General features: G+C 34.5%; 1 protein-coding gene across 2 annotated transcripts in view; it reads right to left on the minus strand.

The window, feature by feature from the left end:
• MNAT1 (MNAT1, CDK activating kinase assembly factor) overlaps positions 1 to 21,821 on the minus strand; it is a 226,603-nt gene that overhangs the window by 89,749 nt on the left and 115,033 nt on the right. For both annotated transcript variants that reach the window (XR_001918666.1, XM_005685941.3), the window contains one exon: positions 800 to 921. Coding sequence is in view for 1 of the 2 variants with exons in the window: in XM_005685941.3 (XP_005685998.1) it covers positions 800 to 921 (122 nt within the window). In the remaining variant the exon portion in view is untranslated. The remainder of the gene's footprint in view (positions 1 to 799; positions 922 to 21,821) is intronic.

Here is a 21,821-nt window from a genome sequence, read left to right on the forward strand (position 1 = left end):
AGATGCGTGTAGGTTTTACCATCTGTTTCATCTATCTTCTTTTTGTTGTTGGGGCCCTTTTCTACATTTTTTTTTATTCTTCATTTCACTGTATTCATTATTTTCTTTTCATATTATATTCTTTAAGCTATTTCATTTTATTAAGAAATAACTGTTTTCAGATTATTCAATAGTTTAGATTGAGACAGCAGATCAAGATCCAATGTGCTCCATTCAACAAAGTTTGTACCTATACTTTCCAATTACACAAATACCCATTTGTTCCCCCAAGACAAAATATAATTATCTACATGGCTCACAAAAGTCATAACCCCAAGTTCATTTCCAAAATGGATGCTACAGCTTCTGAGCCATTAGGCCAGTCCTATATCATACCCTTTGACAAAATATATTTTACAGCTCATTTCTCATAAATATAATTTCACTGTACACAACTGATAGTAAATCTGCTCTTTTTCATGGCAAGGAGTTCAATTCTATTTTCATGGCTTACAGTTGACTATTAATAAACGAAGCCCCTATTTCTAAAAAATACAAAGTGAGCAAAAATGAAGAGCTATTTCAGTATGTCTGCCACTGACATCCTTAAAAGGGAACTAGTACAATTCAATTTCAAAAGACCTAATAAGACAGTAGGAAAAAGTAATATATTAACTTAGTATTAAGCACCATTCATTTCTCACAAAAGAGTAAAGTTCTATAAATTCAGAATCTAACAATGTTAAAGTATCAGTTAAAAACAGAAACAACAAAGCCCTAAACATCAGCTCCTCAATGAAAAGTTCTTCTAGACACTTACCCAAGTCTTCCTAGCATCTCAAGCTCAGGAACCTGTGGTCCACATGTCTCTATCTGCAGTGGTTGGTATTCATACAGAGCTTCCTCAAGTTTTTGAATGGGTGCTAATGAAATATGCTGACCCTGTTAGAAAAATGAAAGAAAATAATACTTGTAAATGTTACTCTCATATTACTACTTATTTGCAGTTTTTAAAGATGAGCTAGATTTCCTCACGTTAAAAATATTACCTGTTTTTCATTACATTACTGAAATCCGCATTAACACACAGAGACAAATAATTTAAAGGAAGAAAACCAAATCCATCATTAAATTCAAATTTAGCCTTAAAGAGTAGTTGTTCAATGTCAATGGTCAAAGTGAAAAGTGTCAGTCGCTCAATCATGTCTGACTCTGCAATCACATGGACTATAGCCTGCCAAGCTCCTCTGTCTATAGGATTTTCCAGGCAAGGATACTGGAGTGGGTAGCCATTTCCTTCTCTGGAGGATCTTCTCGACCCAGGGATCGAACCTGGGTCTCCTGCATTGCAGGCAGATTCTTTACCATCTGAGTCACCAGGGAAGCCCGATGTCAATGGCAGAATTCACCAATATATAAGCATAATCTATTCTCACATTTTCCTATTATAATTTTGATAATTTGTGCTTTCTTGAAAGTCTTAGATAGGGAGCACAGTAATGAAATTATTATGTGCAAAGTTTTGCTACAGAAATGTCTATTCTGAGTCTATAACGGAAGTAAACTTACTTATCAAATGTGTTTATTTGATGTCTACTTACATATACACACACACACAAAATGAGAAAAGTTTATGCTAAAAACTAAGTTGGATAAAATATCCGCATATTTTTCTGAAAAGAACTACTGGAAAACTAAATTAAAAGACCATATTTGATTAAAAATATACAAAATAAAATGCCACTCAGCAACATAGCACCATTACATTGAGATTTCCATATTTATAATCTGAGCATAGAATTCTAATTTTTGAATATGTGTATTTTTTTACAGTCCATGTTTTATGATTCTAACTATAGTTCTGTTACTTTTCTTGGTATAGTTCTCATCAGTTTCTCTATGTCCTAACTTTCTAATAAAAACTAGTTCTTACAGTTATTAGTTCCAATATTTTCTAATTTTTAATTTATTTCTCTTATTACCTCCCTTAGTTTCCTTTTCTTTTTTCCCTATATTACTAAGTTGGATACATAAAACAATTGTTTTCTCTTTTATTTAAAGGAGGAGGAAAAAAAGGTAAAAACCATGACTTACAAGTACAGCTGAGGCAGTGACGAATGAGACAATGAAGATGTCTGTATATGACTCGTGGTTTTTCTCTTCAACAACTTAAATATACTGTAACATTATCTTATCCAGTTTAACATAATATTAATAGCTTCTCTGACACTGGGACCTCAAAAGTCCATCATCAAATCTGGCGAAAGGACTTGAAAAAACATGTCTCCAGAGATAACACAAATGGCCAATAAGCACAAGGAAAGATGACTAACATCACTAGTCATTAGGGAAATCCAAATCAAAACTATAATGATATACACAGTCATCCCTCAGTATCTCTAGGGATGGAGGGGAGGTCTGGTGCCAAGATCCACATACCAAAATTCGCAGATGCACAAGTCTCTTTATAAAATGGCACACTAGTACAGTCAGCCTACTGCATCCCCAGATTCCTCATCCCTGGGTTCTGCATCCACAAACTGACCAAACCCAGATGGAATTTCATGGTTGGCTGAATCCACAGATGTGGAACCCACAAATACAGAGGGCCCCACTGTAGCACTTAACACCCACAGCTATTTAGGATGCCTATTATCCAGAACAAAAACAAAAAACACATAAAATAACAAGTATTGGCAAGCATGTGGAGAAATTGGAACTCACGTATATTGCTGATGGGAATGTAAAATGGTGTTACTATGGAAAACAGATAGCGATTCCTCAAAAGATTAAATATAAAATTACCATATGAGCCAGGCTTTCCTGGTGACTCAGACAGCAAAGAATCCACCTACAATGCAGGAGACCCAGGTTCGATCTCTGGGTTGGGAAGATCTCCTGGGGAAGGGACTGGCTACCCACTCCAGTATTTCTGCCTGGAGAAATCCATGGACAGAGGAACAGACAGGCTGCAGTCATGGGGTCGAAAAGAGTCGGACACAACTGAGCAACTAACACTTGCACCTGCACTACCATATGAGCTAACAACTCCATTTCTTGGTTACACCCAAAAGGAAGGAAAGCAAGAACTTGAACAGTCATGCTCATAGCAGCATTATTCACAATAGCCAAAAGATAAAAGTAACCCATGTTTCCATCAATTAATTAATGAATAGGATATACAACATAATGGAATATTTTGTTGCTGTTCAGTCACTAAGTCGTGTCCGACTCTTTGTGACCCCATGGAATGCCACACCAGACTTCCCTGTCTTTCACTATCTCCCAGAGATTGCTCAAATTTATGTCCATGGAGTCAGTGAGCTATCTAACCATCTCACCCTCTTCTGCCTTCTTCTCCTTTTGCCTTCAACCCTTCCCAGCATCAGGGTCTTTTCTAATGAGTCGGCTCTTCACATCAGGTGGCCAGAGTATTGGAGTTTCAGCTTTAACATCAGTCTTTCCAATGAATAGTCAGGACTGATTTCCTTTAGGATTGACTGGCTGGATCTCCTTGCTGTCCAAGGGATTTTCAAGAGTCTTCTCTAACACCAAAGTTCAAAAGCTTCTGTTCTTCAGGGCATAGCCTTCTTTCTCTTACATTCGTACATGACTACTGGAAAAACCATTAAGTTTGACTATACAGACTTTTCTTGATAAAGTGATGTCTTTGATTTTTAGTATGTGTTTAAGTTTGTCATAGTTTTTCTTCCAAGGACCAAGTGTCTTTTAATTTCATGGCTGCAGTCATCGCTCACAGTGATTTTGGAGTCCAAGAAAAGAAAATGTGTCACTGCTTCCACTTTTTCCCCTTCTATTTACCATGAAGTGATGGGACTGGATGCCATGATCTTAGTTTTCTGAATGTTGAGCTCTTAAGTCAGTTTTCTGACTCTCCTCTTTCACCCCTTACTGAAGCTCTTTAGTTCCTCTTTACTTTCTGTCATTAGAGAGGTATCATTTGCATATATAAAGTTGCTGGTATTTCTTCTGACAATCTTGATTCCAATCTGTGATTCATCCAGCCTGGCATTTCCCATGATGTACACTGCAAATAAGTTAAATAAACAGCATAACAATATACAGCCTTTTTAAGGAATCTCCACACTGTTCTCCATAGTGGCTGTACTAGTTTGCATTCTCACCAACAGTGTAGGAGGGTCCCCTTTTCTCCACACCCTCTCCAGCATTTACTGCTTGCAGATTTTTGGATCGCAGCCATTCTGACTGGTGTGAAGTGGTACCTGGAGATTCCTTAAAAAATTGCAAATAGAACTACCTTATGACCCAGCAATCCCACTGCTGGGCATACACACCGAGGAAACCAGAATTGAAAGAGACACATGTACCCCAATGTTCATCGCAGTACTGTTTATAATAGCCAGGACATGGAAATAACCTAGATGTCCATCAGCAGAAGAATGGATAAGAAAGCTGTGGTACATATACACAATGGAGTATTACTCAGCCGTTAAAAAGAATTCATTTGAATCAGTTCTGATGAGATGGATGAAACTGGAGCCGATTATACAGAGTGAAGTAAGCCAGAAAGAAAAACACCAATACAGTATACTAACACATATATATGGAATTTAGAAAGGTGGCAATGACGACCCTGTATGCAAGACAGGAAAAAAGACACAGATGTGTATAACGTACTTTTGGACTCAGAGGGAGAGGGAGAGGGTGGGATGATTTGGGAGAATGGCATTCTAACATATATACATCATGTAAGAATTGAATCGCCAATCTATGTCTGACGCAGGATACAGCATGCTTGGGACTGGTGCATGAAAGCATCAAAACAAAAACAAAAACAATATACAGCCTTGTTGGACCCTTATCCCAATTTTGAACCAGTCAGTTGTTCCATGTAAGGTTGTAACTGTTGCTTCTTAACCCGCATACAAGTTTCTCAGGAGACATGTAAGGTGGCCTGGTATCTCCACCTCTTTAAGAATTTCCCACAGTTTGCTGTGATCCACACAGTCAACGGCTTTCACATAGTCAATGAAGCAGAAGCAGATTTTTTTCTGGAATTCTCTTGCTTTCTCAATGATCTTACAAATGGCAATTTAATATCTGGTCCTTATGCTTCTTCTAAATCCAGCTTGAATAATGGAATATTATACAGTCTTAAAAAGGAAAGAAATTTGATATGTGCTAAACCACTGATGAACCGTGAAGACATTATGCTAAGTAAATGAAATAAGCCAGTCACAAAAAGGACAAATATTGTATGATTTCAATTATATAAGGTTCTTAGAGTAGTCAAATTATAGAGACAGAAAGCAGAATGATGACTGCCAGAGACTGTGGGGAGGCAAGGGATGAGTTAGTATTGAAATGAGTATTAGTATTTAAATGAGTACAGAGTTTCAAGTGGAGAAGATAAAAAAATCTTGGAGATGAATGGTGGGTGCACATTGTGAATGCCCTTCAAAATAGTGATAAAGTTTATGTTATGTATATTTTACCACAATTTTTAAAAATGGGTTTTAGATATTTAATTTGCTCATTTATGTGGCTGAAATAATACACATTAAAAAAGAAGATAAAAGCGAAATATAGGAAAACACCATTAACATTATTTTAACCCTGAACCTCCATATGTTTCACAGCCTTTCTAAATAAACTTGAAACTGTCAAGCTACATCTTGTATAACCTCTCAGTAATCCAACTTCTGAACAACAAATCTGAGTACAGAGTATTACATAGGTTAAAAAGGGGTCTTCCTAAGCAGGACATTTTGAGTGGCACTGTGACATCCCTATTTCAAAGGGTCTTCTTCATAAGTTACCAAGTACTGCATTCTCCTGCCACATGATACAGAAGTCCAGTATTCCTGTCACAGTTTTGGGTTAAAAAAAAGAGAAGAGAACAAGTAAAATAAAAAACTAAAAGAATTTTAAAAGGTCACCTATTATACCTATCCCATAACACAACAATCTAGATTATGCTGATTACTCCATTTTCACATTATAAATTAGGAAGCAAGGCCCAGGAAAAATGATGCAAAATGGATAATTCCAAGAGCCGGAATACTTTTCAGGGAAGGCAATATTCAAACAAAGAGAGACTCTCTTAAGTCATTAAACTGGTAGTCAACATATTAAAAGTAATCATTCTCTATCAGTAAGGATACCCAAGTTACTGAAGTTATTATGTCATATAATCCAGTCTTTTCTGCAAGTTTGTGGGTACATAAAAGTTCATATAATAGTAACAATTAACATTATTAACTCAGTGCCAGACAACAGTCTAAAGGCTTTTAATGTAGTATTTCATTAATATTCACAATAGTTTTATGAGATAAATAGCATCATCTCTACTTTACAGACAAAGATAGGGGTTTAGATATGTGACTAGGCAAGGTCACACTGGAGTTAAAGGCAGGTTGAGGATTAGAAGCAAAGGGTGCCAGAATTTAAAGCCTGTGTTCTTTTCCCATAATTTTTTTATTTTATGGATAAAGAAACTAAGACTCCTAAAATGTAAATTTCTCCTAAGGTCACAAAGAGTTCCTAATTCCTGTCCAGTGCGGGATCTACCATACCACACCATCTTTCAATATCCTATTTTTAGACAATAAGATCACCATTGCTCAATTTAAGCCTGATATAGTAAGTCCTAGATTTCTATACAAATTCTATTAATTTAGATATGGTCAAAATGTCATAGGTTCAAAAAGAAAAAAATGTATTATGGCATATAGAAAGAAAGAAACATTATTTAGTGATAATTCTATTTATCTTGAGAATGAGAAAACAAAGTTCACAAATGACAGTCCCCTAGTCCCTAATCAATCTAGTCTCCTAACATTCAATCTTTACCCCCAAAACTGGTGTGTGAAGTGAAGTCGCCCAGTCGTGTCTGACTCTTTGCGACCCCATGGAGTGTACCAGGCTCCTCCATCCATGGGATTTTCCAGGCAAGAGTACTGGAGTGGGCTGCCATTTCCCAACCCAGGGATCAAACCCGGGTCTCCCGCATTGTAGGCAGACGCTTTACCATCTGAGCCACCAGGGAAGTGTGTGTGTGATAGACGCCAAATTTCTCAAATCACTGACATGATTAAGTTAAAGAAAATCATCAAGAGACCAGATATCTCAATATGAGGAAAATGTTAGAGGCTTTTAAGGGACTAGTAGCAAAGTGTTTAAAAGTTTCTGGATGCAAAGTGATATTCCTACCAAAACAGTAAGTGTGATATTATTCTAAATTATCAGGAAAAGATGGATTCAGATTAAAGAAGTCACACTGTATGATTCAGTAGTGATATTTAACATCTGAACTAAATCTAACGTGGCACCAAATGATATGGTATGAACTTAAGAACTACAGAAAATCAAAAGAGGAGGCATTGATGAAAGGTAGAAAACTGAAACAGTGCAACTTGTGGGAGACCTCTGAGGACAGGCAAAGTCTACAAAACAAGGCAATGGAGAAGACAGCAATATTACTAGACCAGTATTTTGTGTCTTGAGACAATATTTAATAAACAGGAGCAGAGAATGGATATATGGGGATGTGGGAGTGGAAAGAGACTGAATCAGTATGTTAAAGCCTAAATTACAACCAGAAAATACTCCAAGACTAATTTAAACTCACATGGTTAAAAATCAGACTTTTCAAAACAATGTCAAACATATCTTGTCTCCATCAAATTACCAAATAAATGATAAAATAATAATCTCAATATGACAAGAGAATGTGGAGAAAGATGTTCTCATATGCCACTGATAGAAGCACAAATAATGAACTGCTTTCTTCATGAAAAACAATTTAGTAAACCTTTAAAATATTCATATAGTTTAACTCAATAATCCCACTTGTAAGAAAAAAAAAACAGAAAACGCTAATCAAATCGTCCATCACACTTTACATTATAATTGTGAAAAACCAAAAGGAACATAAATGTTTAGGAATAGTGGGAAAATTAAGTAAACATGAGTTCAACTATAACAGTGTGTATGTCACTTAAGATTATGTTCAAAGAGAAAATTAATAAAACACTACATAATAAGGATATCCAAACTATTTTTTTAAATTGCATAAGAAAAAACTATAATGAAAAACTCCAAAATTTTCACTGTAGTAATCTCTAGGTGATAAGATTGTGCGAACTATTTATATTTTTACCTCTATGTAATATTTTAAAAATTCATCAAAATGGGTAAACTCTACATTTATAACCATAAAAAGTATAAAAAACAATATATACAGGGCCATACTGAGCAACAGCATAGGGAAACAATTCATACCAAATGACAACTGGCTTGATATCTTCAATAAGTCATGGCATGAGAAAGAAAATCAAGAAATGTAGCACGAGATATGAGCTGTTCTAGATTTTTTAAAACTTAAAAAGTTTAATAACAAGAGTCATTAGCTCATAACAATTTAGGAAGGAAAAAACAGACATTTTTTAGAAAGGAAGGAAAAAATGAGACATCTGAGGGACAATGGATAAAATTTGAATATGGCCTGGGTATAAGAATACTTTGGAAACATTTTATTAACTTTGTTTCGTGTGATTATGGCATTATGGCTATGTACAAGGAGGTCCTATATCAGGGCAGGTCAGAGGGAGATGCAGACTAAACAATTTAAAGGTAAAATTTTACAACCTGCAATTTACTTACAAATCATTCAGAAAAATATATATGAAGCAAATTAAAGATTACTGAATCTAGACATTAGGCATATGAGTTTCACCGTAAGATTTTTCTACTTTGTATTTTGGAATTTTTTCATTATAAATAGTTTTAAAACATGTGGAATCTTTGTTAGTTTCAAAAGAAAAATAGCTATGCATTTATAGCTGAGGAAAATAAATAGTGCCAAAGAAAGAAGAGCCTAGAATCAAGTAGGTCAGGTTTGTAGCTATTTTAGTAACTAGGTTTGAAGATCTGAGTACTGACTGAGAGGAAGAGGGAAGAAAAGTTATAATTAAAACTGCAAGACTTGGTAGTAACCTGAAATAGCTCAGCTGAATATTAAATGAGAAAACCAGAGAAATCTGAAGACTAACTGAAACAGGATAATTGGGAAAGAGAAGGACTGAGAAAATTTTTTAAGATAAAACACAGACTTTGGAGAAAGTATTAGCAAACGACATGCCTTATAGAAAATTTGTATCCAGTATATATGTAAAGGACTCTTAAAATTGAAAAATTCTTTAAAAAAACAAAACCTCCAATTTAAAAATGGGTAAGGATTTTAACAGACATTTCACCAAAGATACATCAAGGGCTAATAAGTACATGAAATGATGCTCAACAGCAGTAATCTTTAGAAAAATGCAAATTAAAACTACAATGAAGTACTACTTCATACCCCCCACAATGGCTTATAATCAAAGTGTCCCTAAGGATATAGAGAAATTAGAACCCTTAAACACTGCTGATGAGAGTGCACAATGGTATGACCACTCTGAAATTAGTTTGGCAGTTTTTCATAAATTTACTATACAACTTGATAATGCCACTTAAAGGTATCTACTCAAGAGAAATGTATGATCAGAGACTTACAAGAATGTTCATAGCAGCATTATTCATGGTAGCCAAATGGTGGAAACAATCTAAATGTCCATCAACTGGTGAATGGATAAGCAAAATGAAGTATATTCATACAAAATGAACATGAATTCATTCATTTAATATTCATATGCTGAATACTATTTAGCAACAGAAGGGACTAAGATATTGATACATGCTGTAACATATGAACTTCAAAAATATTATAATCAAAAAAGAAGCCAGGCAAAAGACTACATATTGTTTGATTCCATCTGTAAGTAATGTTCAGAAAAGGTAAAACTATAGATAGTAACATTAATAATTGCTAGGGGCTAGGAATGTGAATGTAAAGTGACTACACAGAAGTACAAAAATCACTGAATCATACATTTTAAATCAGCAATTTTTTATAGTAAGTAAACTATAACTCAATAAGTTTGTTTACAAAATAAAGAGTTTAAGATGGTGGTTCAATCAATTCAACATTGTTGACTATGTATGAAATTTACAAGGAAAAATTTTCAGTAAAGGCAGCTAAAAATATAAACAAAAGAGAAATTTTGCTATTATCACTAACAAAACGATGGTCAAAGTCATAAGAAAAAATAAAAATTGGGGGAGACAAATGTATAAAGTGTGAGATCCTAGTAATGAGTCTTGAAAAACACCCACATTAAGTAATTCAAGTATCTTTTGTGACCTTTCAAAACTATTAACACAAAATCGAGGCCTTTTCAATTTCTGTTGCAGTTGCCATATAAATAATAAATAAATGAGGCTGAGGGTAAAAATGTAGTGTGAAGAGGCACAGCAAGTCATGCAAACTTAGATAAGATCCACATACTCAGGCGGGAAACTATAGGCAAACTGTACATTCAAAAGCATAATTAATGTTTTACTCCCCCCAAATGTAACAAAATAGAGCCTTTGTTTCTCTCCTAAGATATACCTTAGAGCACTAGATTATATTTCAGTAATTTTCTAGTCACACATTTGTAGAATAGCATTTGTAGAAAAGTAAAGAAAGTAAAGTCGCTCAGTCATGTCCAACTCTTTGCAACCCCATGGTCTGTAGCCTAACAGAACCTCCGTCCATGGGATTTTGTATTGGAGTGGGTTGCCATTTCCTTCTCCAGGGGATCTTCCTGATCCAGGGATCAAACCCAGGTCTCCCGCATGACAGGCAGACGCTTTACTGTCTGAGCTATACAACTCCCTTAAAAAGACTTTCCAAAATTCAGCTCATTTCCATATAGAAAAACATAAAAACATTTGAAAAACAAGGCAAATGCTGACAAAGATAATTATACATGGCTGTAATTTTAAGTAATAATTTGAAATGTATGTTTAACATATTACTCAGCAAGCTTCACATTTACTATAGAAATGTTTACAATTTACTGAGATTAATCTGTTGATTGAGATTCATGGTAAATAGATGGGGAAACAATGGAAACAGTGAGAGACTTTATTTTGGGGGGGGTTCCAAAATCACTGCAAATGGTGACTACAGCCATGAAATTAAAAGACGCTTGCTCCTTGGAAGAAAAGCTATGACAAACCTAGACAGCGTATTACAAGCAGAGACATTACCTTCCAACAAAGGTCTGTCTAGTCAAAGCTATGGTTTTTCCAGTAGTCATGTATGGATGTGAGAGTTGGACTATAAGGAAAGCTGAACCCCGAAGAACTGATGCTTTTGAACTGTGGTGTTGAAGACTCTTGAGAGCCCCTTGGACAGCAAGGAGATCAAACCAGTCAATCATAAATGAAATCAGTCCTGAATATTCATTGGAAGGACTGAAGCTGAAACTGAAACTCCAATACTTTGGCCACCTGATGGAAAAGACCCTGATGCTGGGAAAAACTGAAGGCAGAAGGAGAAGGGGACGACAGAGAATGAGATGGTTGGATGGTATCACTGACTCGATGAACATGAGTTTGAGCAAGCTCCGGGAGTTGATGATGAACAGAGAAGCCTAGCATGCTGCAATCCATGGAGTCACAGAGTTGACACAACTGAGCGACTGAACTGAACTGAGATTCATCTGTTAGATCAACTATGCTGCTGCTGCTGCTGCTGCTGCTAAGTCGCTTCAGTCGTGTCCGATTCTGTGGGACCCCAGAGACGGCAGCCCACTAGGCTCCCCCGTCCCTGGGATTCTCCAGGCAAGAACACTGGAGTGGGTTGCCATTTCCTTCTCCAATAGATCATCTATAGCACACTATAAATATGCTGACATAGTGACCAGAAGTTTTTTTGAAGTAAAAGTTGTTTTTAGAGTTAACTTTATCGCTTATTAAATGGCTTCCAGAAATCTAGATCATATAGTTTTTAATTTGGAAGTGAATCCTGCATTTTATCCTTATTCATTCTCCTCAAATAAAGGAATAACACAGACTATCTTTTGTGCTAATTCTAAAATATACAGGCTATTGACATCAACTATTAAAAAAATACTTTAAATAAAAATATCCTTCCATATCAATTAGTATATGATTCCCTATTAAATATCATACAACAGGTTATAATTCATAAAGTATTAGCCATTCAGAGTGACCGGCTAAATGATTCTGAAAATCCTTTAACACAATTTTAAGATTCAGAACACTCTTAATTTTCTTATCTTACTTAAATGATTTTTATTCACCAGACTAGCCATATCTTCAACATATTTGCTAATAAACTCTGTAAGCGTGATAAAACCCTCTTGGTATAAATGTCTGTTTAACATCTATCTACCCCATTAGACTGTAAGGCCCTGTTGTTCACTGCCATGCCTCACAGCACAGTACCCAGCGGGGAAGAACTGCTTGGTATTTTGTAGAAAGGGGCATGTGAACAGTCATCTGGTATTGTAGTATGAACATTAGAAAAACCAGTAAGATGGAGGTCAGGTTTCCAAATTCTATAAATTTCAGAATGTTCTTACTGTGTGTAAACAATTAGAATTTTGTAGTTACATGTATTCTGAGAGTATGTAAGGAATACATCTCCAGCTTCTCCATACTTTAATACTGTTCTTTCACTTACTCATTAGAAAAAGTCAGTAGATGCTTTTTATCCCTAGCCTGGAAATGTGCTTTCTAGCCACTTAAGGATCATTTCAACAAAATTTCAGACAACAAAACATTGTGATTCTTCTGTTATAATCAAACACCCATTCAAAAGACAAATACTGAACAAAGACTATAAGCCAAGAACTAAAGAGCACGGCAATAAAACAGATACAAGCTCCAGCCTTCAGGGAGCTTGTATTCTAGTAAACCACTTTTCAATGAGATTGCTACTTCTATTTTGTTGAATCATCTTAATGCAAAACAAGGGACCACCCTGGTGGTCCAGTAGGTAAGACTCCAGGCTCCCAATGCAGGGGAACTAGGTTCGACCCCTGGTTAAGGAACTGGATCCCACATGATGCAACTAAGACTTGGCACAGCCAAATAAATATTTAAATCCAAAACAAAAACAAACAACAAAACAATGATAGTGGTGGCTGTTTTTCAAAAACTGGATCCTCTTACATGCTAAATTTATCAAATCCATTAGTAACAAGGAACTTAGCAACCAGAATATTTCACTGGTCTCAGTGCATTAAACCACTACAATTCTACCGATTATTTCTAGAGAAAATATCTGTTGGAGACCTTTCAGAAAAACCAACTATTTTTAAAATATTGTTTCTATGTTGGAAAATGCGCTAATAATTTAAATATGTGTGTACACAAACATACAGGTGTTTTCTATGTGTGCACATGTATGCATCTGTATGTGGATGTGGATATTTTTTTTTAATTGTGTTCATGTGCATACTCCGTTTTTTAATGGAAGAGAGAATATTTTAAAAATATACCCGGCACTGACTCCACGCTAAGTAAATTTCGTTTCAATTCAGTTGTTTTCAATTTATTTTAGGAGCAAGCAGAACAATTTTTATACTATGCTGTTCTGGTCACTCCACGGTGATATCAGCCTGTCATCACTGCAACAGCTGCATGGTAACGACTTCCTGGTAGAACATAATTTCATGGTAAGTACAATTCATTTTCCCCCACAGAAACAGCTTTCTCTAAATTTTTTAAAAATTCACAGAAAAACCCTGAGTGCCAAGACCCTGCATAGTAAGAAGTAACTATATACTTATGCTGACACTGCCTCTAACCTAATATGAATTGAAGGGATTTTATTTCTCTAAGCTTCATTTTTATCAACAATGGAAGGGAGAGAGCAAACTGGAGGGTTGGACTAGATGTTCTCCCAGGTCCAATCTGCAATGACTTCATGACAACTAAGTAGAAATGAACCACTATCTGATAATGTATCATGAAAATAAGAATAATTTTCCCAAATTTAATGTATTAGTTTGATTCTATATACACTAAAGAAACAGTGGAAAAAACAATCACTAATTCCTGGATTCTCAACTTTGTAATCATCAGGTTCCACTCCCTTTCTAAATATATGTTTTGGAATGAGCAGAATATAACTTAAAAAAAAAATTTACAGTTGCCTTTTATAAACATTCTAACATTGATTTATTCCCACAAATCAGTCTTTATGAGCATTCCTGTTTTTTAAAAAAATATGATGCCTAAATAGTAAATTACCTATTTTTCCCAAATTTTTCCTTCTAAACAAAAACAGATTTCTCCAGAATATGAAAAAGGATTTATCCTGAATACACTAGAAAGTGCACCATATTTTTCTGACTCTTTAGTGACAATCAGTTCCATTCGAATATGTAAGATATGCTTTGAAACATCAAAGGAGAATTTAACTACCCAGCTGGGCTTAAACTTCTTGTTCATCATTAGAAATCAAACAGTCCTAAAAATGTTATACCCTCACTTGGCCAAGTCAAGTCTCCGAAACTGTTTCTATATCAAATTGGCCCAGAAAACATCATCAAAATCTGTTCACTAAAGTGGAATTACTTTAATCCTGGTAACTGAATTCACTTGTAATCTCCTCCCCATAAACATACCACTTAGTGTTCAAATTACCACATTAAAAAAATGTTCTTTAATAATATATCAACTCTTTTTAGAACTCATATTATTAAATCAATTTAAACTATTCCTTGAAAAAGAATTTCAAAAACAAAATGCAACATTTATAGAAATTTTAAATTCAGGGGAGAAGTTAGGAAATAATATCTTTAGAAAAAGATTTTAACATCATAAAAGTATTTCAAATATAAAAACTGAATCCTATACATTTTTAAAAATTAGTTAACTTTTTTGGCCACTCCATGTGGCTGGTGGATCTTAGCTCCCTAATCAGGGATTGAACCCAGGCCCCGGCAGTGAAGGCAACGAGTCCTAACACATCCAAGACATATCCAAATGTTATCTAGAAGGATCCCAAGTGACAAGACTGATTTAAGTTCAACAGAGCTATAATAACAAAGTCACATCCTGTACAGGCGGTTAGGTTCTACAGTCAGAGTAAGGCAAAAACTGGTCAAAATAACCCCTTCAAAAATCCTTTAAATAGCCCATAAAGTACATTGTTCTGTGCATACTATAATCTTTATATATAAATCCAACCCAGTTAGCTTTTCCTCCAGCGTTAGAATAGATTGGTTTGTTCTGTGGAAAATCACATAAAGTACTTGGCTTGCTTTTGGCAACTGCTGCTGTTGCTGCTGCTGCTAAGTCGCTTCAGTCATGTCCAACTCTATGCAACCCCATAGATGGCAGCCATGTTGTTTGTTTTAAAAACACTTTTTATTGGGGGAAAAGAGGAATTCTTTTCTATTTGTCTCCCTAGTTAGGTGTTTTCAACTTTAGTTAAATTCAAATAAGTTAAATGTACATATGATATGACTCTTCTAAACATGACAGGTTTCTGAATGCTCATTCAATTGAATTCATGGGGAAAAAATGGCATCTGAGATGATGAAGGCTGAATGTGACTTATATGGAGGGAAAGAGAGAGCACTTCTAATGAAAAAAAAAAATTTTAACCAAGAAAAGCTTCAGTACTGTAGTAGAAATAAAAGCCAGAATATGAATGATAAAAGAAAGAACGCAAGTTGTGAAGTAGAAACACTGAATAAATCTGATTATTATTTTCATCAAATTCTAAGATAAAATGAAAACAAGGAGATATGGCATTAGCTTAAAGAAAAAGTAGTGTCCAAGGAAGAGTTTTTGTTTGTTTTGGTTTTGTTGTTTTAGGTTTTATTTTCCCTTGAGCACTAATAAATGAGGCAGTGTTGAAAAGTATTATTTTTACATTCTTTCTCTGATGCTTGTCTTGCTACTGAACTACCATTTGTTGCCAAGAGGACAGAGTGTCCAGCAAATCATATCTGTTTCTATAAAAAGATCAGAAAAGAAAAACATCAAGCAGACTATTTGGTGAGACAAAAATCTGCCTCCTTAAAAAAGTCTCCACAAAGCTTAAGAAAAACATTTTTTACCAGAAATTTTACAAACTTTTCAGGCATACAGCATTTTGGCTCATTTACTTTTAGTAATTACAAACATAGTTTTCAAGAAAAAAAATCTTATTTTGGCACTTTAAGTAGACTTTTAATTAGCCAACAAACAACAACAAGTTAAGTCTAAAATTTTGAATGTGATAAAATACGAAAATTGCTTTATATAAAGTTCTCTACAAATATTACTTTTATGATACAAGCAAAACAAAAAATATCACATAAGATTAGTAGAATTTTGAAGCAGAAATATTTTTCAGTGGAAAGGGAGCAGAAAGCTTCTTTATACCATAATAGAGATCAAATAGTTCAAGAAATCATACTTTCTTTAGATCTAAACCCTCTGTGCCTAGTACAGTGCTTGGCACATACCAAGAATGTTTGTTTTGTAAATGAAGAAATGTTTTATAATGATCCACCATATACCACTCACTCTAATCCTCTAAGCCAAGCCATCCCTCCCCAAAACTACAAAACAAATCTGGTTCTATTTGAGGACATTTAACTACAGAATAAGTGGTTATTGTCCTATCCCCACTGTAGAAAACAAACTGCTAAATCAAACTATACTGACTTTATCCTTCTTTTGTCCTAAAAGGAAACAAGTACTATGAATACCCTAACCATCCCAACCTGCCTTCCCCAAGCACGTATCACCACTGCCACCCTCACAAAACCACCACATAATCAGATCTAGACTCTAAATATAGAATATTTATGGTTCTCTGATTCCCTTGCAATTTCACATAAACTGACTGTTATGAAAGTCATGCAGGTAGAGAATATGATTATTTAACACACAATAATCACAAATAACACCCACACAAAGGACACAAATATTCACTAAACATCTGTTATATACCATGTACTATGCTAGTCTTTATACATACAGCTGAGATAAGTATTACTTTATTTTACAGGAAAACAAATTAATGTTCTCTAAGATGAAGTAACGTACCCAAGTTTTAAACCCTAAACTTCCAGCATTCACCAAGCACTTTCCTACAGGACTATGGTATAAAAATTGATTGATCAGAACATTTAGAGGATATTAGGCCCTAGTGGGCTTCCCTGGTGGATCAGACAGCAAAGAATCCGCCTATAGTCCAGGAGACCTGGGTTTGGTCCCTGGGTTGAGAAAATTTCCTGGAGGAGAGCATGGCAACCCACTCCAATATTCTTGCCTGAAGAATCCCAATGGACAGAGGAGCCTGGCGGGTTGCAGTCCATGGGGTTGCAAAGGGTCAAACATGACTAAGGGACTAAGCACAGAACACACAGGCACTAGTGAAGGGATAAGAGAAAGGATACACCACTAGAATGGATTCTACTTTCAAGCACTGAACAACACATGCTTATATTTATAGTAAATGTAAATTAGGAAATGCTCATTTGTTTTAAAATGTTTGTATATAAGTGCTTTTTAAATGAAAGTTACCCTAATTCGTTAAAACATACAACTCAATTTCTCTTTCGAAAATATTCACATTCAACTTCGCCACAATACATTAAGGTTGATGCAGATTTCACCTGTACTGAGCAATGTGCTTCATCTTTCCTAGAATCTCTTAGAAGTTCAGTCTTCTTTTTTAACAAGGAAAAAACAGTATCTTGCTCAAAACAAACAAACAAAAACAACAACTATGGCTTGTCTATGAATCCATGAAAACTGAACAGATTTTAAAATATGAACCAGGAAGACTACTTCAACTGGAAAGAAATCCTAAAAATGTAAAAATAAGCCACTTTCCTAGAGAGTTGACTTAATAACCAAATCCTTAAATCACATTTTACTAGTTTAACAGATCATTTTTCATTATTGACAGATATGCTTTATGTTTATGACATGAACTACATAAGCAATTCAGAAAAAAAATCATAATCTTAGTATAAATTTTTCATCTGAGAACATTATGTGTTCACTGAGCATAAAAATGGTTCTACAATACAGGAGTACACAGACCACCACACAATTTGTTTTTGTTTTTAACAATTAAAAAAACTAACTTTATTTTATAACTTTTATAAATAAATATATAAATACGCACAGAAATAAATGAGAGGTACATTTAGTAAACCAGTGCACTAGAAGACAAAGAAAGCAATTAGTATGGGAGACTTTAATGAACACAGCTTTAAAGCCCTTCTGGAAATTACAGGCTTGATAAAAGCACTAACGTTCTACCAGTTGCTGAAACAGGTGCTACTGCCAATCAACTGCATTTGCTGAAGCTGAAGCATAAAGACATTAATTAATCTCTATACTGAAACCAATGGCTGCCTGCCATTTTGATTACCATTTTTTAAAAAAGGGAAAAAGATACAGTCCTTATATGGCCAAATACAACTCTAGGTAAACTACAATTCTAGGTAAGCGCTGTATCTACTTACTTAGTTATATTATTTTCTGGTGTTCTTTATTCTAAATCCAAAACTTCAGTAGGTTGGAGTCTTGGGTCTTACAGTCTCTCCACCTGTTATTTATGAGTTATTTCTAGTACCACAAAGAATAAGAAAGATATTTGGAGAAAAAGTCTTTGTTGTTGTTCATTTTGAACCTTTCTATCAAGAGATACATGACTCATGAAGGCATTCTTTAGATCAAATCTGCCTTTTCATTAGAACTTACCTACACTCCCCTATCTCAGCTCTCAAAACACACACACACACCACATACCATATACCACATGCACACACACACCCCTAAATATTTTGTCTTACCACCATCATATCCTACCTAAAGAATTTGTTTCACATCCATTTGAAAACACATAAATATAAAGTGGAAAATGTATGTGAGGTTATTTTTATGATTTTCCATCCTTTCAATGTTTCAAGTTAACATTGATCCTTGAATCTTCAGTAACACTATCTGTTTTACATGTTTTTAAAGTTGCTTTCATTCAACTGTACATGCCTGTGACCTCCACAATGACCTCTACAAAAGCAGTGGTGCACTTTACTGTGGTGCAAATCCTCACAGACAAGTTGAACCTGTTCTTTTTGGCGCTGAGCCCTTTCGCTGAACACACAGCTGAGATTTATTATAAAAGGGAACTAAGGGGCATTATTGCACAACATTTATCCTTCACATACAGCCAAGCATAATCTTTTACAACCTTTGAGAGCTCTTAAATAAACAGATCTTCTCTTAATTGCATAAAGAGTTTCTTATTTGTCACCAATCATATGGCATATTGAGATTCATTTTACATTAGGAAAAAGCTAGCACAAAAAACATACATTCTAAAAAGTTGTTAGTCTCTTAGTATTTATTCAAAAATAATAATACTCTGAACACTCAGACCTAAGGATACTTTGAATACTCAGACCTTGCTGTTTTTAGCAAGTTCAACACAGGTAATAAACATCTGTCTTCAAGGAGCTAAACTTTAATAGGTTTAAGAAATCTTTCTATAGCACTTCTATGGGTCTTTTGAAAATATTTCAGAGAAAATATTAACCTTTACTTTTATACTGTTTTATGTTTTCTTTTTAATTTCAAAGTTCAGTTTTAGTTAGCTTTCCCAAAGCATTTTAAAAAGTTACCATTTCTAAAGAATTCTGAGCTCTGATACACATAACTGCTACCAAGCAGATCTCACTTCAACAGCAGATCTGATACTGTGGGGGAAGAGAAATTTCATGAATTCTAAGAGTAGCTCTTATAACAGAAATTACCACACCATTTACATTAATTCTTCAGGATTTGCTAATTGATTCATCATCAAGACTTGCCTGTGGAAAACAAAGAAACTACTATAACCTCAAGTATTCTATCCTGAAAGTCAGGTTCAAACTAGTTTATCAGCTAACTGTTCAACATAAAGGAAACTAAAATATGTTGATTCAGGTGACTATTTCCTTGCTCTAAGTTCTTCTGATCTTTTTCATTACTATTAAGTGTACAAACAATAGGGGAAATGTCTATAGACTTATGGGAGGGGGGCAGGGCGCATTGTTTAATGGACATAGGACTTCAATTTTACAAGATGAAAAAAATTACAGAGTGATAGTAGTGGTGGTTGCACAACAATATAAATGTATTTAATAGTACTGAACTGTATACTTAAAAATGGTTAAGATGGTAAATTATATGTATTTTACCCAAATAAATTCAGTTTAATTTAAAAGATAAAATTATTATTTTTTAAAGATTGATAAAAAATTGGTTTTTAATGGTGAAAAAATCTAATATTATATTTTTAGGAATCAGGGGTTCATAGTGAGCAAAACAAACATATTCACAGATGATACCAAATATATTCTGTAAAGACAAAATAAGTAAAGAGTTAAATAAGAAATTTCTTTCAGTAAAATTGAACATTTTAAGCAACATATTTAGATAGCTCCAGACCTAAGAAAAGATGTTTTAAACAATCTGTCTCTCTAATATTCTCTCCTTCTGTCTAGGGAATACAAGTAGAATTTCATGAGTTTGGAGATTTTTAAATTTCGTCACTAAAACAGAAAAAAAAATTTTATGTAAATATGCAGTCTTTCAGAAAAAACTTACATTAAATTTTAATTGTTTTTACTAGCATTACATCTTTAAATAGATACAATTAGTATGCTAGAACATCACTAACCAGTTTCATTCATAATGTTTATACTACTTGAGGAAACATAAAAATTGATGACCATAACCATAAAACATGAAACAAATACATAAAAAATGTCTCAAGACTTGATCTTACACAATGTTCTAACACCATGTCAACACTGGTGGTATTTTTTAAATACCTAAGCCCTCTAATTCATTTTGAAATGCATGTGCTTTAAGATTTCCATAATATCCAAAACCACTCTTGATGAAGTCATAACTATAATTAAAAATAACATCCAAAGAACCCATAGTTGTAATGTTAAGCAGGTTAACCCAGGTTAACCTCCAAATAACTTAAAGCAGCTGTAAGAACAATTCCAGTCTCCATTTATTTTGGTTTTTCACACCCCAACAGCTTTCTCATCTGTCTCTCTCTTCTTTCTAGCAAGATTGCAAACAAATACACTATCTGCCTATAACTCCTTACTCTTTTAAACTCCTTATACTATGTGTCCTCATCGAATAATGCAATGTTTAAAACATAGGCTTTGGAGTCCAAAAAGTCAAATCCCAGCTCTACCGTGAGTATCGTTTTTTAAACACGCCTCATTTTTACCTGTAAAATTATTTTCATGACCCAAATAAAATATATTTAAAGGACAGAGCATAGTCTAGTATGTACAAAAGGCTACTCTATTATCACCTTCATCAGGAAGAGAAAGAAGAGGAATATTTTGCACCATTGCCATAGACCATCTATTAGTCACTACCACCAGATAAAATCACCACAGGCAAGTATTAACATATGAATGGTAACCTTTCAAAAGCCTGTCTGTAAGAGCTCAAGACATTTTCCTACAGAAACAAAAGTTTTGAATGAGAGTACAATCCTGAAAGTAGGCTAACAATATATAAAACATTAATTATCTTAAATTTAGTAAAGCCCTGGAAGCAATACATGAGAGAAAACAAAGAAAAGTTTGCTTTCTCTTTCCTGGGTGCAACCCTGGCCTTAGGCAAAGCTTCAAATTTCTGAAATTTTAGCTTCTCTGATTTTGCCTTCTGTATTCCTATCCAGATCTACTATCTTTCTCAGGTGTTTTATGTCGCCACAACACTATAACACTTAGTTCCTAATTAGAAACATTCCACTCAAACCTACTGATTCTCAAAGTGCTCCATGATCTTACGTCACCAACCTACATCTCATCACAAAACTTCCTGATATCACTAAGGTGTTGGAAGTAAAGAAATTGCATTGCATGATTTTACATAGACATCTGGTTTTTATAACATTATTATTGCTTTTAAAAAGAACATTTGTAAAA

Source organism: Capra hircus, chromosome 10, assembly GCF_001704415.2.
Source record: "Capra hircus breed San Clemente chromosome 10, ASM170441v1, whole genome shotgun sequence".
Taxonomy (NCBI): Eukaryota; Metazoa; Chordata; class Mammalia; order Artiodactyla; family Bovidae; genus Capra; species Capra hircus.